Genomic DNA, 13,899 nt, shown 5'->3' with positions numbered 1-13,899 from the left:
GTCTGCTTCTCTCACTGAGCATCGTGGTCTCAGGATCCATCAGTGTTGTGGCCAGTGTCTGTGCTTTAGCCCTTTTCATGTCTGATTAACAGTCCAGTGTGTGGGGTGACACTTTTTCTTTTTTTGGCTGCACCTGCAGCCTGTAGACATTCCCCTGCCAGGGATCCAGCCTGAAGTACAGCAGCAATCTGAGCTGCTGCAGTGACAATGCCAGATACTTAACCCCCTGAGCCACTGGGGAACTTCTCTTTATATATTCTATATATAAGTCCCTTATCAGATACATGACCTACTAATATTTTTTCCCATTTTGTAGGTTGTCTTTTCACTTTCTTCTTTGTTTTTGTTTTGTTTGTTTTTGGTCTTTTTGCCTTTTCTAGGCCTGCTCCTGTGGCATATGGAGGTTCCCAAGCTATGGGTCTAATCAGAGTTGTAGCTGTCAGCCTACACCAGAGCCACAGCAACATGGGATCTGAGCCACATCTGCGACCTACACCACAGCTCATGGCAACGCCCGACCATTAACCCATTGAGCAAGGCCAGGGATCGAACCCGCAACCTCATGGTTCCTAGTCGGATTCGTTAACCACTGAGCCACGGTGGGAACTCCTTCACTTTCTTCTTTGAAGCATAAAAGTTTTTATTTTTGTTTTGGGCGCCTATGGCCTGTGGAATTCCCAGTCAGGTATGGAATCTGAACCAGAGCTGCAACCTACGGCATCTGTGGCAACACCAGATCCTTAACCTACTGGACCTAGGCAGGCATCGAATCCACGTCCCTGCTGCTGCAGAGACACCGTTGATCCCATTGTGCTGCAGTAGGAACTCCTATTTTGTCATAAAAACAAAAACAAAAACAAAAAAAACTTGTAAAACACGGAAACCTCAGGGTAGGTTTTCCAGCCAAATATAGGACGGACAGTTACGTTCGATTCAGATAAAGAGTGAATGCTTTCCTTGCACAACTGTGTCCAAACACTGCACAGTACTCTTACACTAAGAAATTACTGGTTCTCTAGCTTAAATTCAAACTTTAACTGCTGTCCAGCTATTTTTATTTGCTAAATTTGGCAGCCCCCACCCCAGGGGGCTGTTCACATCGATCGCCATCGCCTCCCTCGATGCTTTTTAAATTTTTTTGTACACAGAAGTTGAGCATTTTGACCACTTTGCGCGTACAGTTCGGATCTTACTTCGCACTAGGGAGGAGCGAGGCTGCCAGCCCAGCCTCTTAGGCCCCGCCCCGTTTCCTAGAAACGTAGCCACGCCTCAGGACCGCAGGGCCACCCGGCTTCCGTAGCACGAGCCAAAAGGGGTTTGCGCGTGCGTACGTGCGTACATGCGCGTGCGCAAGTGGTGGCAGACGCCCCGTGCGCGTCCCCGCCTCCGCGAAGACGCCTGCGTGCGCGCGTCCGGCGGCCTCCCGGTTCTTATAGCGCCGCAGGCGGCGGTTGCGCGGGGACGGTAGGACGGTAGGATGGCGGACGTGAGACTCGTGGTGTTGGGGCTCGTGCTACTGAGCACCCAGGGCGGCTCTGGGGCAGGTGAGGGTCTTGGGGGCCCTCCGGGGGTGGTGGGGGCACAAACTTGGAATGGAGTGGCCTCCTTCCGCTCCAGGGGAGACCCCGGCTGGGGCGAGTGGGGAGAGAGAATCTGGCCCGGGTGGTGGGGGAGAAGACCCCGGCCCTCGGAGGAGGGAGACTCCGGCCTGGAGCCTACCTGCCCGAGGCAGCATAGGATGGGCCTTTCTGCTCGGTGTGCTGGGGCGGGGGCTGCAGGGGAGCCCCCGGGCGCCGAAGCCTGGCTGTCATCCGAGAAGTGGGCTCTTGTCCCCAAGGGGACGCGGGCACCCAAGTACGTGACGGCCCCTGGGGCTAGCCGGCTCTCCGGCTGAAGGGATTGTCATTCTTCCTGGGATTTAGGTCTCGTGTCTCGCTCTGGCTGTGCAGCTGCTCCTGGGGTCCCCGAACACTTTAACCCTTGTAGGGAGGCCGACACTCCGCTTCCTTTGGTTGTGCCTGATTTCGGGGCCCAGAAGGAGATGGCGGCTAGTCCATCCTCTTCTTTTTACTGGGGTGGAAACTGAGGCCCTGGCCGGTAGGGGAGGTATTCCAAGGTCATCGTGAGCCACTGGGTTGGGAGTAGGAAGCGTGGGGGCGGGGGGAGCTGTTTTTACAGTCGCACAAACAAGCGTTTTGTTTTCAGAGCTCTTCACAGGAGCGGTAGACTGTGGGGTGGGAAGACGTGTTTTAGAGAATGGTCTTTGGAAGATGGATTAAGGCGTGTTTTCCCCGGAGAAAGCAAGCCCTCCCATTCTCTCTTTTGCCTGAGAGGGAGACATTTTCTTCCCGAATCGATGGGGACTTCGTTTGGTTCTCAGTTAACAATTCATAGTGAGCGGCAGGGAGAGAACAAAGTGCAGACCAGCTGGGCCTGAGACTTCCCCCTGGGGGAAGCAGGAGTGTGCCAGCTTCTATCCTCAGTGGCTGCTGTTATAGCAGGAAACTGCATAGGGCTGGGCAGGGCCTGGGAGGGGCTGCTTCTTGTAAAAGCTTCACCAGCTTTTCAGTAAGTGGGTTACCCGTGACCCACTTCAAGGCCTCAGTTTCTTTCCTTTTCCTTATAATCACAATGGGCATTTATTGACCGCCTCTGGGCAAGGGCACGGCCCCTGGCAGGCGCGCTGCCTGCTCTCTTTGGGAAGAGGAGCCCCAGGCAAGATGAGTGCCCTTTAGATGCAGCCCTGGCCAGAGGGAAGGGAGGGCCTTCCATCTTCCTCTGCTGGGAGCACTACTCCTCTGTCATCACCTTGGGGCTGTCCTCAAATACGCACATCACCTGGGGTGTGTGCAGTTGGTAGTCCTGGTGAATTTATGCTGTGTCTGTGCCTTAGCTTTCCCTTTTCACTTCCTGCCTTTCCCAGGGACTAGGGATGACCTAAACGTCTGGGTCATGGGTCCTTTTTCCACCTGGGGTGAGTGAGTGGCAGTGTTTGCCTCTCCTGGCCAGGTCAGCTCTCTAGAAACTTGCTTCGGAGGACTCTGCCAGGAGTGGTGTCCTCAGCACCTTTGTCACCTGAGGCTCCAGGATGATCCTCCTGTAGGAGACCCTGGCTCCCCAGGATTGTGCAGGGTCCTGTCGTCCTGGGAGGGCTGGGGAGACCAGCACAGGCTTGCTAGCTGGGTGCCCCTCTGAGCCTCAGCTAAGGGGCTTTGGGAACCTCCTCCAAGCAGGGTTGGGGGGGTAAGGAGTTGAGGCTGGTATCCCAGGAATGTTCTCCATTACCTAGCTGCCGCATCCTGAACACTTCAGGCTGTTTACTGCCAGGCTGCCTGGCCTCATGCCGGCCCAGCCACCAAGTGGGCACGGAGGAGAGTGGCTGTTTTTAGATGAAGGTGACTTTACTTGAGAACGTGGGTTACAAGTCACTTGGCCAGAATTGAGTTTTCACTTTTCTGGGGAGGAGGGTCAGGCATCTCCCTGTTCCTGGTGCTCTGGGAGGACAAGCTGCTGCCCATGGCCAGGGGCCTCTAGTTTCTAGGGGTGCTGCTGCCTTGGGCCTCCTGGAGGGTCGGTGTGGCTGAGGTTGTACTTTTCACTCCAAGGAGCATTCTGAGGCATTCTTCCTAATGGTCCTGTCCAGTGGCCTGTTAGTGTCACAGAGTAACATCACCTGTGGCAGCATTTCTGTGGTCACCCTGGGAGGGCCACCGCCACAGTAGCCTACTTGGAGTGACCCGGCCCTGTTTTATGGTTGACTGGGATGTGGCAGATCACAGGGGGCTTCTTGGGCGGACAGGCTGGCAGTGGCCAGATGGGGCACCTGGCTGGTTCCCCAGCTGTCTGTGGACCTTGGGTGAGGGCAGGGGTGTCAGCCATGGGGCAGCCCAGGAGGCCCCTCCTGGGAGGGTTGGGGTTGGTTAGCTCTCAGCCCCTCTCTTAGAGCTAAGGCCTCCCACCTGACTGCCACCTAAAAGTGGCCTGCAGGTACTTCTTTCTCCCCCAGGAGGCCGGGTGGGGCCTGGACAAGACCTGACTAATCTTTCTAGAAGCTCCTGGGTGCCCAGGTCTCCTGGAGAGAGGCAGGTCCCGTCTGGGAGAAGGGCTGCTTCTGGCCTGACTTCCTACCCTGCTCACCAATCCCAGCTCTGCTATAGGAGCTGCTGGTTCTGCAGTCTTGGGAAATCTTGACTGGAGAAGTGCAGGTTGCCAGGGGGCCTTCTTTGGTGAAAGTGGTATAGAGGTGAGCATCCAGCCTCATGCCCTATCTGGCTGTAACTGCTTGGCCTGAGGCTTGAGTTGCCTTTTGGTGGCCCCAGGTGGGCAGATGTGAAGGTCGGCTTGTCCCCAGGACCTTGTGGCCAGTAGCTGTGCTCACCCACACAGCCTGGGAACTCTGAGCACACGTGCCTGTGAGTGTGTGTATGTGTGTATACACAAGTAGCTACAGGTGTGGACCGCTAGGGGCCTCCTTGCTCTCCCCCTGGCACTGCCATCTAGTTTTTTGCTTCCGTCCCTGCTGACCTGGGCCTCTGAGACATCCTGTCTTCTCTTAAAGAAAGACCCAGTGGGTAGCCAGAGGTGGGGCACTGAGGCCTGGCCATGCACACATCCTGTCCATGGGCTGGCCTTGGGTCCCACCTCTACACCAAGAGGCCAGCGTCCCGCAGGCTGGAAATGCACCTGGGGAGCCAGGGCCCTCCTGTGGCCAGTCCATAGTGGGACAGAGTGGAGCATGGTCAGCCCAGCAAGAACCTAACAGGCAGGCCTGGGCAGGACCCATGTCCTCCAGGCCCGGATCTCAGATGCCTGAAGAGGACACAGTGCACTCTGTCTGCAGCCGTTCCAGAAAGTGGCTTGATGGGAAAGTCTGGCTTGGGATCCGGGCTTTCATTTTCCTAGCAGCTAAGGCGTCCCTGTGGACGGAGGGAGCCCAGGCCAGCCCTGCTCATGTGTGAGTGTGAACCTGGTATCCTCTGCAGCCAGGTACCCTCTTCTCTTGCTGTGGGGATATCTTTCCTCGGGACTGAGGTTCGCTGATCTGACTGCCAGGTGGCTAAGGTGACTGTCCAAGTGGGGGTCACGACCTCTGATCATTCCACCCAGTTTCGTGTGTTTTTTCTGTGCTCGCATAGTTACACTGTCAGAAGTCACCATGTAACCCCAGGGAGGAAGCAAGGACCTAGGGAGGGTGGCTTGCCCAGTGGGTGTTAAGAGCTGCTGCCTGGCTGCCGGCCTGTCGTCTGTGTCCCTGTAGCTGCTTTCCCCTCAGTGCCTTCTTACTTGGCTGGGTTGTTCAAGTACAGGCTTGTATTCTGCTCTTTCACCTGACTTTACACCACAGGCTTCTTCCTGGGCTGGCTCTCAGCCCGTGTCCTGTGTCCATGACCTTCTCCAGGGGATGCCTCTGAGATATGTGAGGGTGGGTGGCCTTTCCAGAGGGTCACTTCTGGGTAGGCTAACAATTGCGCTAACACTGCTGTGCCTCAGACCCACCTTTATAAAGTCCCCACCGTCCCCAGGGACAGTGTTGTCTGCTCTGGGACAGGGCTGTAGTGTGGCTACTCCACTGATGGGGGTTGCAGCCCTGCCCGGCAAAAGGGTTCTTGTTCTGATCTGCTCTCCTGATCCCAAACACATGGAGGTCTGGGGTCTCATGCCCCAGGGCCCTCCCTGCAGAGGAATCCTCCCAGCTCAAGCCCAGTCTCTCAGCTCTCATAGCCATGTCTCTTACTGTCTAGTTCTAAGTGTTTTCTATGTTTTGGTTCCTAAAGAAAACATTTTCGAGGACGGGGTGGTTTACCTGCTTAGAAACCAGTGGAAGGGCTGCCGGCTGTTCCAAGGCTCTGGGGGTCACCCCAGCCTCACAGGCAGGAGGAAACAGCACACCTGACCCACCTCAGACGGCCTGCCTTGATCAGGGGAGGGGAGATGCAACGCCACCCAGAGGGGATGGTGACCTGGGCAGCAGTAGACTGACTTTCCAAAGGGGCATTTGGGGTCTGCTGGCGCTGGACCCTGCAGTCACTGTCTTGGTCCTTGTACCCAGACCAGGGTGGGCGCTGCTTCTGTTCCCACACCTAGGCCCAGCCAGTTGAGACCATTCCTCCCAGAATCCTGCCTCTGACCCCGAGGGGAGGTCCTTCCAGGGGCCCCACAGTGCTCAGCTCTGTGAACCAGCCCTGGCTTCTCCCTCTGTGCGGTCGGGGTTGGGACCACTCGGGTTTGCCATGGGGACAAGCAGCCAGTGGCCTGGGTTCTTCCCTTTTCACCTTATCTTTGGCTGCCCAGGGAGCAGGATCTGGACCTCGATAGATGATGTTGGCTCCAAAACACGCCTCACCTGTGCCCTGAATCACAGCGCCACTGAGATCGCGGGCCACCGCTGGGAGAAGGGGGGCAAGGTGCTAAAGGAGGATGCGCTGCCTGACCTGAGGACAGAGTTTGAGTGAGTGAGGCCCTCCCAGCAGGGAAGGGGCTGGGGCCTGATCATGGGGCGGGGTCAGGGCTGCTGGCCCTGCCTGCTCTGACCTCTCCTGGCCGCCAGGCCTTGGCCAGGCTGGAGGTTGTAGTTGTGGCCTGGCTTTGCACACATTAGAAACAGGCTTGGGCTGAGGTCTGGGACCCAGCAAGGGGCAGCTGGCTGCAAGACTTCATCACCTCTCAAACCCATCCCTCCTTCCTGTGAGATGGGGTCTGGGCACTCCAGGGACCAATGTGACACCCAGTTTGGGACGAGGAGTGGCTCCAGAAGCCTAGAACACTGCTATGAGCTTGGAGGGTGGTGGGGCCAGGCTCCCTGATGTGGAGTGATCCTGCCTGCTGCCCCGCACACCCCTGGTCCCTGTTCTCTGGGGCTGCCTGTCCGGTGGAGGTTTCAACAGGCTGCTTCTCTCATACCATGTCTGCTACAGGGTGGACTCAGACGACCGCTCAGGCCAGTACTCCTGCATCTTCCTGCCAGAGCACGCGGGCCGCACAGACCTGGAAGTGAAGGGTGGGCTCCCCTGGGCTCTGCAGGGCAGTGTTGGAGGGGAGGTGGGGTGCGGGAGGGACGCATGCGCAAATCCTAATCCAGATGGGGGCAGGGTGTTTCCACCTCTGTCCTCCACCTGGTTAGGCTCCTGCCTGCTCTCCCTGCAGGGCCACCTAATGTCAAGGCTGTGAAGAAGTCAGAGCACGCTACCGAGGGGGAGACCGTGGTGCTGGCCTGCAAGTCGGACTCCTTCCCGCCAGTCACCGAGTGGCTATGGTACAAGATGAGTGACTCTGGGGACCAGGTGAGGCTTGCACCGGCCAGGGAGGGCTTGAGCCCCGCTGCGGCCCTCCACAACATCTGCCTGCCCCCAGGTCATCGCCAACAGCTCCCAGAACAAGTTCTTCGTGGTCTCCTCGGAGACCAAGACAGAGCTGCACATCCCAGACCTGGACCTGAAGGAGGACCCGGGCAAGTACGCGTGCAATGGCACCAGCTCTGAGGGCACCGGCCAGGCGGTCATCGTGCTGCGTGTGCGCAACCGCTTTGCCGCCCTCTGGCCCTTCCTGGGCATCGTGGCTGAGGTGCTTGTGCTGGTCACCGTCATCTTCATCTATGAGAAGCGGCGGAAGCCGGATGAGGTCCTGGATGGTGAGCTGGCCCTATGTGCCTTCTGCTCCTCTTCTGGGTGGGGACACCATGGGGCTAGGGCGGCGGCCTGGAGTGTGGGGCTGAGGGTCAGCCCCCTCGGCCACTGTCCCGGAGACTCCCGGAGGCCCTGCCCCTTCCCTGGCTGAGGGTCTGTGGCCACACAGCCTCACTTGCCTTCTCTCCTCCCTCCTGGGCTGCCAGTGGGCCTCCTCCATGGTGAGTGCCCTTGTGTGGCTGCTTGGGGTCCAGGGCTGTGGTGCCAAGCAAGCCCAGACCTTGCATGATGGGGCAACTGGGACCGGGGCATCTGCCTGCGGGCTGGGGTTGGGGACACAGACAGCCCTCCCAGGTGCCCTTCATGCTGCTACCCTGGAGAGCTCACTTGAGGGTGCCTGTCACAGGGGTGTGCCGGATCCCCACGTGTTCGATGGGCAGCATAGGGCCTGCTCTGCTAACTCCCCCCTCCTCTTTTGCATGTGCTGCCCCTTGCACAGATGAGGACACCGGCTCTGCTCCACTGTGAGTCTCGGGCTTGTGGAGGTAGGGGGGGCTGGCGGGTGTGCCCCTGGCAGGGCTTGGAGGAGCTTCCCCTGCACACCTGGGGTGTTTCTGGTAGGCGGGGCAGGGGGGAGTTAAGGGTGTCTTGTCCTGACACGCCGTCTTGCATCCCCAGGAAGAGCAGTGGACACCACGTGAATGACAAAGGCAAGAACGTTCGCCAGAGAAATGCCAGCTGAGAGGTGAGTGGCGGGGGGGGGGGCAGGGCGGGGGCAGGGCTTTGGGCTAGGGTCTGAGCACCCTCCTTTCCTGCAGGTGCTGAGCATGAGTCTGCATGGGCACGCCAGCCTGTCTGGAGGAGCCTGGTGTTCCCCTGGTGTTTGCACAACCCCACGTTCCTTCCTCTTAAGGAAACCCGCCCAGCAAAAGCAAACCACCTTGTGTGTTCAAATCACACATCTTCTCTTCTTTTTCACAAAACGAAGCTAGGGTTTTCTATGTGTAGAATCCTGTCCCTCGGGGGTTTTGCTTCCCTTTTTAAACATTTCACAAGCACCTCAGGGCAGTTGTGAGGCTCCTGTGATGTTCCTGCTGTGCCCTGGCCCAGCCCCCACTGCCTCTGTCTTGTGCCCTCACTGTCCACCTGCCTGGAGCCCCACCCTGATGCCCCCCCCCCCCCGCCCCATGTCCCCTGGGCTGTTGGCCTCCTAGTCTGCCACACTGGGTGGGGTGTGGAGGACAGAACTTTTTCTGAGGTTCCCGCCCCAGGACCATCTCCCTGAGGCTGCTGGGCCCTGTTGGGCCAGAGCCAGTTCCCTGCCTTCTGCAGAAGGTCACAGGTCGTGTGCAGTGCCAATCCTCCTGCTGTGTGAAGCTGGTGCTGTTGAGTCACTGCAGGTCTGTGTGGTGACTCGGGACAGCTCTGGCCACGTGGCCCCCCTCAGGGCTCCCCACTTCCCATACGCCCAGGAAGATGGCGGTCCGGCTCTCCACTTGGAGCAGGAGCTGCTGTGACCTCCCCAGCTGGGCCTGAGCCCCTGCCCTACCTTCCTGCTCACCAATAAAGGCTGACCCTACTCTCCTGGCTCCTGTTTGCACCAGGCCCAGGTCTTAACCAAGAAAGTTCAGGGCAGCGAGGGTTCAGCTGTTGGGGCTAAGCTAAATGAGATGTGGAGGGCAAGAGTGAGGTTGGGATGGGTGGGAGGTGGAGAGATCCCCTGCACCAGGACTGAATGGGGTGGATACTCACTGCTGGATCTCCAGACAGCAGTTCTCTAAGCCTTTTTCCAGCCTTCAGAGGGACCTGGATGAAACCAGGGCATCATCTTCCTCTTGGGCCCCAGGGCCCCCAGGACCAGATGAGCAGCCCCCACCCACAGCTACCAGGCACCACCCATCCTGGGCAGAACACTCCCTCTTCCTTGTGCAGTCTGACGGGTGGGCGGGCAGCAGCTGCCTCACCCTGATGGAGCTGGAGTTTTGCCCAGAAGGCAGAGCTGAAGTGGGGGTGGTGGGTCCCCTTTTGGGACTCCCCCTGAGGAAGGGTAGGGCAACACTGGCAAGAAACCTCTGCATACCAATGCCTCAAAAATTGAAGACACACTTTGCCCACTGGCCACCAGTTTGAGGCTCAGTAGGTTCTGAACTGGGGTGGCCCAGTCCCCAGCCTGGCAGATCCCACAGGTCCCAGGGTGGACTAGGCTGCCCCCTGTCTGCTGACAAGATGTGCTACAATAGTCACCTGAGTCTGGTTTCCCTTGAGTACCTGTGGGGAGAATAGGGGTTCCTTTACAGACCCTGCACAGCACAGCCTGGGGAAGCTGCCCTCTACTGGAGCTGAGGCCACTGGTCCCAGGAAACCCAGGCCCTGGGACCGAGACGGCAGGGGGTGTAGGGGGGAGCTGCTGCTGGCCAGACATTCCCTCTGGCCACCACCAGGGGGCACCATGTGTACACCACTAAGCAGGACCTGGGGTCCAGAGATCTTGGGCGGCACCTGCCTGTCCCACGTGCCCCTCTGCTGGACACACCAGGGCCCTGGGTGTGAGCATCCATCATGTAAACTTTTCTCTGGTCCAAAGGCTGTTCTTGCTCATGGGCAACACTGACAGTGACTGTGAGGACAGGGCCCAGTGGGATGTGGCAAGGCTGACTGCATGCCAGGGTGCCTGCTTGGGGTCTGCCCCTCCAGGCTGAGGCTCCACCCACCTTGCTTTCTGGTGCCCAGTGGCTTGGGGCTTGGAAGAAACTGCTGCTTTCTTTCAGGCGAAAGTGCCAGATTGTCCAGCAGGCAGTGCCTTGAGGGGACAGAAAGGCTTTTCTGGTGCATCCCAGCAGCCCTGGTGCTGTGGTGGGGAGAGGGGGCCAGGGACCCCCCCTCCCCAGAAAGGGACGCTGTTCACACAGGCTAACAGGAGAAGCCTGACTAGTAAACACAGGGCTGCTTGGCCAGCATGGCAGGCAGTCCTTCACTAAGTGTTCCTACTTGTTCTTGGAGCGAGTATTTGCTGAGCACCAGCAGGACATGGCCCTCTGTGCCACAGCCTCTGGAGCCTGCCTCAGTTTCCCCAGGGGTCACAGGATCCAATGAGATCATCTTGCCAAATGCCTGGAGGTTCAGGACCTGGATCTATCCCTCCAGCAGAGGGACAGAAGCTGGGCATGACTTCCTTCAGAGCCAGCCTGGGCACCCACCCCTTTCCTGGGCATAGTGCCTCCTGGACTGGGATGGCCGGAAGTGGAGGCCACTGGGGGTGCCTCCCCAAGCCCCAGCCTAAACCCTCTCCCACTTGTGCCCTCATTCTGAGAGGACCTCTTGCTTTATGCTGGGGGCACCCCAAGGTGCCACAGCGGTTGGCAGCAAGAGAGGGGTTTGGAATCTCAGATGTCAGAACGGAGAAGGAAGGGGCCAGAGGTGTGGAAAGACTGGTTCTAACACACCCCTGCCCCCAACAGGAGGTCCATCCCGGGCAACTAAGCCCCACAGGGAAAGGAAGTTCCCGGTGACTCCTAGGTCACAGAACTGGAGACCCCACCCTCATGGTGCAGATACCAGGCAGTCAGAGGCCTGGGGGAGGGATGCTCTGTTGAAGGTCACTCGGCAGCCAGGGCTGGACACCGGGGCTCTGCCTGGCACAGTGGCATTTCTGCAGAGAGCTCAGACCTGGGCGGTGTCCTCCCCCTTCCTCAGCCAGAAGCACTTGTAGGTCCCCAGTCCTGCCACACAGACTGAAGAACCCTTCAGTGTTCCTGCGTCCTCATCTACCCCCCGCCCATTCCCCCAGTCCTCATTATCCCTTCTCACACAAACCAGGCACCGTCCTGCCCAAGGACCTCTGCACAGGCCTTGCTGTCTGCCGATGCTTCTCCCACAGGCATCCACGCAGCACCCTCCCCTACTTCAGGTCTTGGCTCGGACACCCCCACACACCCAGCACCTCCTTATCTTCATCCTGGCTCAGGTGTGAACACTCGCCACCTAACAGGCAACAGAGTATCTGTAACCATCCTGTTTGCTGTGTTAACTTGTCTGTCACTGCCGCTCTACTGTCACTCTCCCCATGGTGAGGGTGACCTATTAGGTTCCATTCTAAATTCCAGCCCCTGATCAGGCACCTAGTAAGTATTAAATGAATAAATGGATAAAAGAATGAATGAATGGAAAGAATGTTCTGGCGTGGGCAGGTGGTGAGAGTGTGTGGGAGAGGCTGGCCTGGCCCGAAGTGGAGCCTCTGAGTTTGGGAGGAGTCTTCAGGAGAGGGGCAGGGGCCCCTGAGTCCTCTGTGACTCTGAGGTCCAGGCCAGGTCCCTGGGGGTTGGAGTCACTGCTCTGACTCTCCAGGCCTCGCAGGTCCCCAGGCTGGGCCTTGGTCTGCCTCCTCCCTGCTCTCAGCCCAGAGCCCCAGGGCTCTGGCAGCCTGCCTGGACTGACATCTTCCCGGGGCGAGCATAAAAGATCCCCCTTCAGCTGGAACACACATCTGCCTGGGGCGGGCCACAGCCTGGCACGGCCAACTCTGCTGCCTGCCCGGCCTCTCCTGCAGCCTTGGGACAGATAGTGGCCCTGGCTGTTCAGAGGGTCTCGCCAAGGGCACAGCAGAGGTGTGGCCACTGGGAGCACCCCCACATCTCAGGACAGTCTGGACAGGGACACGAGATGCCACAGCTCTGCCTACCAAATGTGTCCTTCCCTCAATCACTGTTGAGTACCTACTGTGTGCAGGACAGGTCATGACATCCTTGGCAGTAGTGGCACCCAATGTGATGTCAAGCCTGAAGGTGCTAAGAAGGCTGGAGGGTCCCTGGAGGCTGGGATGTTCCTTTGCTCCTCCCCCATGTCTTCAGGCCCTTCTTGTCTTCACTCCTGTCTCTCCTTCAGTCAGGTCTCTGTTCCTCTACCATCCTCCTCGCATGGCATCTCCCCTCACACAATGGTTGAGCTGGGGTGGGGACCAGAGGCCAAGAAGAGTCCTGGGCATGTGCCCCATGTCACCTAATACTAGGAATCACTCCCCAACCTGGCTCCAACCCCAGAAGCAGAGCCCCCGGTGCTTGCTGGGGCCTGGGGTTGGGCAGGCAGGGAGAGCTGGCTGTGGTTTGGTCCCAAGGGGTGGAGAAATGGGGCAGCCCCGTGCAGCTCACTTGTGGGTATCCTGTGGGAAGGGGTGGATCCTCGTGACCTCAGGCATTTCCCCACTTTAAAGGCCACCAGCAGCTCCAGCTCACATTAGACCCCTGGCCTGGGGACTTTCATATGCCGTGGGTGCGGCTGAAAAAGAAGAGAAAAAAAAAATGTGTTAGATATGAAATGCATTTGGGAGTTCCCGCTGTGGGTTGACAAGATGGGGTTTGTCACTGTGGAGGCACCGGTTGGATTCCCAGCCAGGTGCAGTGAGTTAAGGATCTGGTGTTGCCGCAGCTGCAGCGTACTTCACAGCTGCAGCTCGAATTCAATCCTTGGAACTTGCCAGGAACTTCCATATGCCATGAATGTGGCAAAAAAAGCCTAAATAAATAAATAAATGCCACTAGCCTTGTGGGAGACCCACCCTCCACTGTGCTTTAGGACACTGTTTGAGGGTGGTGAACAGCACCCTTGGGTGGCTCTTCTTCTTGCCCAATTCAACCTCAGTTTCCTCAAATGTAGCAGCTGGAAGGAAGGGGACCACTGTGGGTCTGGAGACTCCTAGTCTTGATCCCACCTAACCCCTCCCCACAGGTCACCTCCCCAAGGGTCTTTGTCCAAGGGCTCAAGTGACAAAACCTGGGCTCCAGTGGCCTTTTATTATGGTAATTCTCAAATCTCCAGAAAGGCTGGAGGCTGGCACAGGAGGGGCCCCACTTCCTGGGCCCCAGTGTCAGTGGTCACCGCCCCGCTATGCCTCTGGACAGAGGCGAACGCAAGCGCCAGAAGGCTCCTTGCCAAGGTTGCCCGCAGAGGCCCCGGGCCCGCAGCTGGGCTCGGTGACCTTGGGCGCGTCCTTCCCCTTCGCGGGCCTCAGTTTCCCCTTCTGGAACTAGGCTTAATCGGGTCTACAAGGCCTCAAGCTGCGCGACCTTGGGCCGTCCCCGACCCAGAGGCCTCAGTTTCCCCGGCGCGGGACCTGGGCGGGGCGCGCCCGGTGTGGGCGCGGGCAGAGGCGGGGCTCCCGCCCCCGCCCCTCCCCCGCAGCCGCAGCTCCGCCCCCCGCGGTTCTGCCCCGCCCTACCCCCGCCTCCCCCCCCCCTCGGGCTCGGGCCGGCGGCGGCGGCGGCGGCTCCGCTCCGCACTGCCC

At 58.8% G+C, this 13,899-nt stretch overlaps 1 protein-coding gene across 3 annotated transcripts; it reads left to right on the top strand.

Moving 5' to 3' along the window:
* BSG (basigin (Ok blood group)) lies at positions 1,344–9,209 on the top strand. 3 transcript variants are annotated; one of them, XM_021076684.1, is made up of 9 exons: positions 1,344–1,544; positions 6,292–6,448; positions 6,915–6,997; positions 7,144–7,280; positions 7,351–7,627; positions 7,829–7,843; positions 8,122–8,146; positions 8,301–8,367; positions 8,441–9,209. In XM_021076684.1, exons 1-8 carry the CDS (start codon positions 1,478–1,480, stop codon positions 8,362–8,364), a joined length of 825 nt encoding a protein of 274 aa, XP_020932343.1. In that variant the 5' UTR covers positions 1,344–1,477; the 3' UTR covers positions 8,365–8,367; positions 8,441–9,209. The 3 variants fall into 3 exon arrangements, 2 of the variants coding, with proteins under 2 accessions (XP_020932343.1, NP_001116558.1); NM_001123086.1 differs by lacking the exon at positions 7,829–7,843 and having other exon boundaries at positions 1,461–1,544; positions 8,441–8,511; XR_002339547.1 differs by having other exon boundaries at positions 7,351–8,146.

This window comes from Sus scrofa, chromosome 2 (genome assembly GCF_000003025.6).
Source record: "Sus scrofa isolate TJ Tabasco breed Duroc chromosome 2, Sscrofa11.1, whole genome shotgun sequence".
NCBI classification, from domain to species: domain Eukaryota; kingdom Metazoa; phylum Chordata; class Mammalia; order Artiodactyla; family Suidae; genus Sus; species Sus scrofa.
Note: the sequence above shows the minus strand (reverse complement) of the source record. Positions and strands in the feature narration are given on the sequence as shown.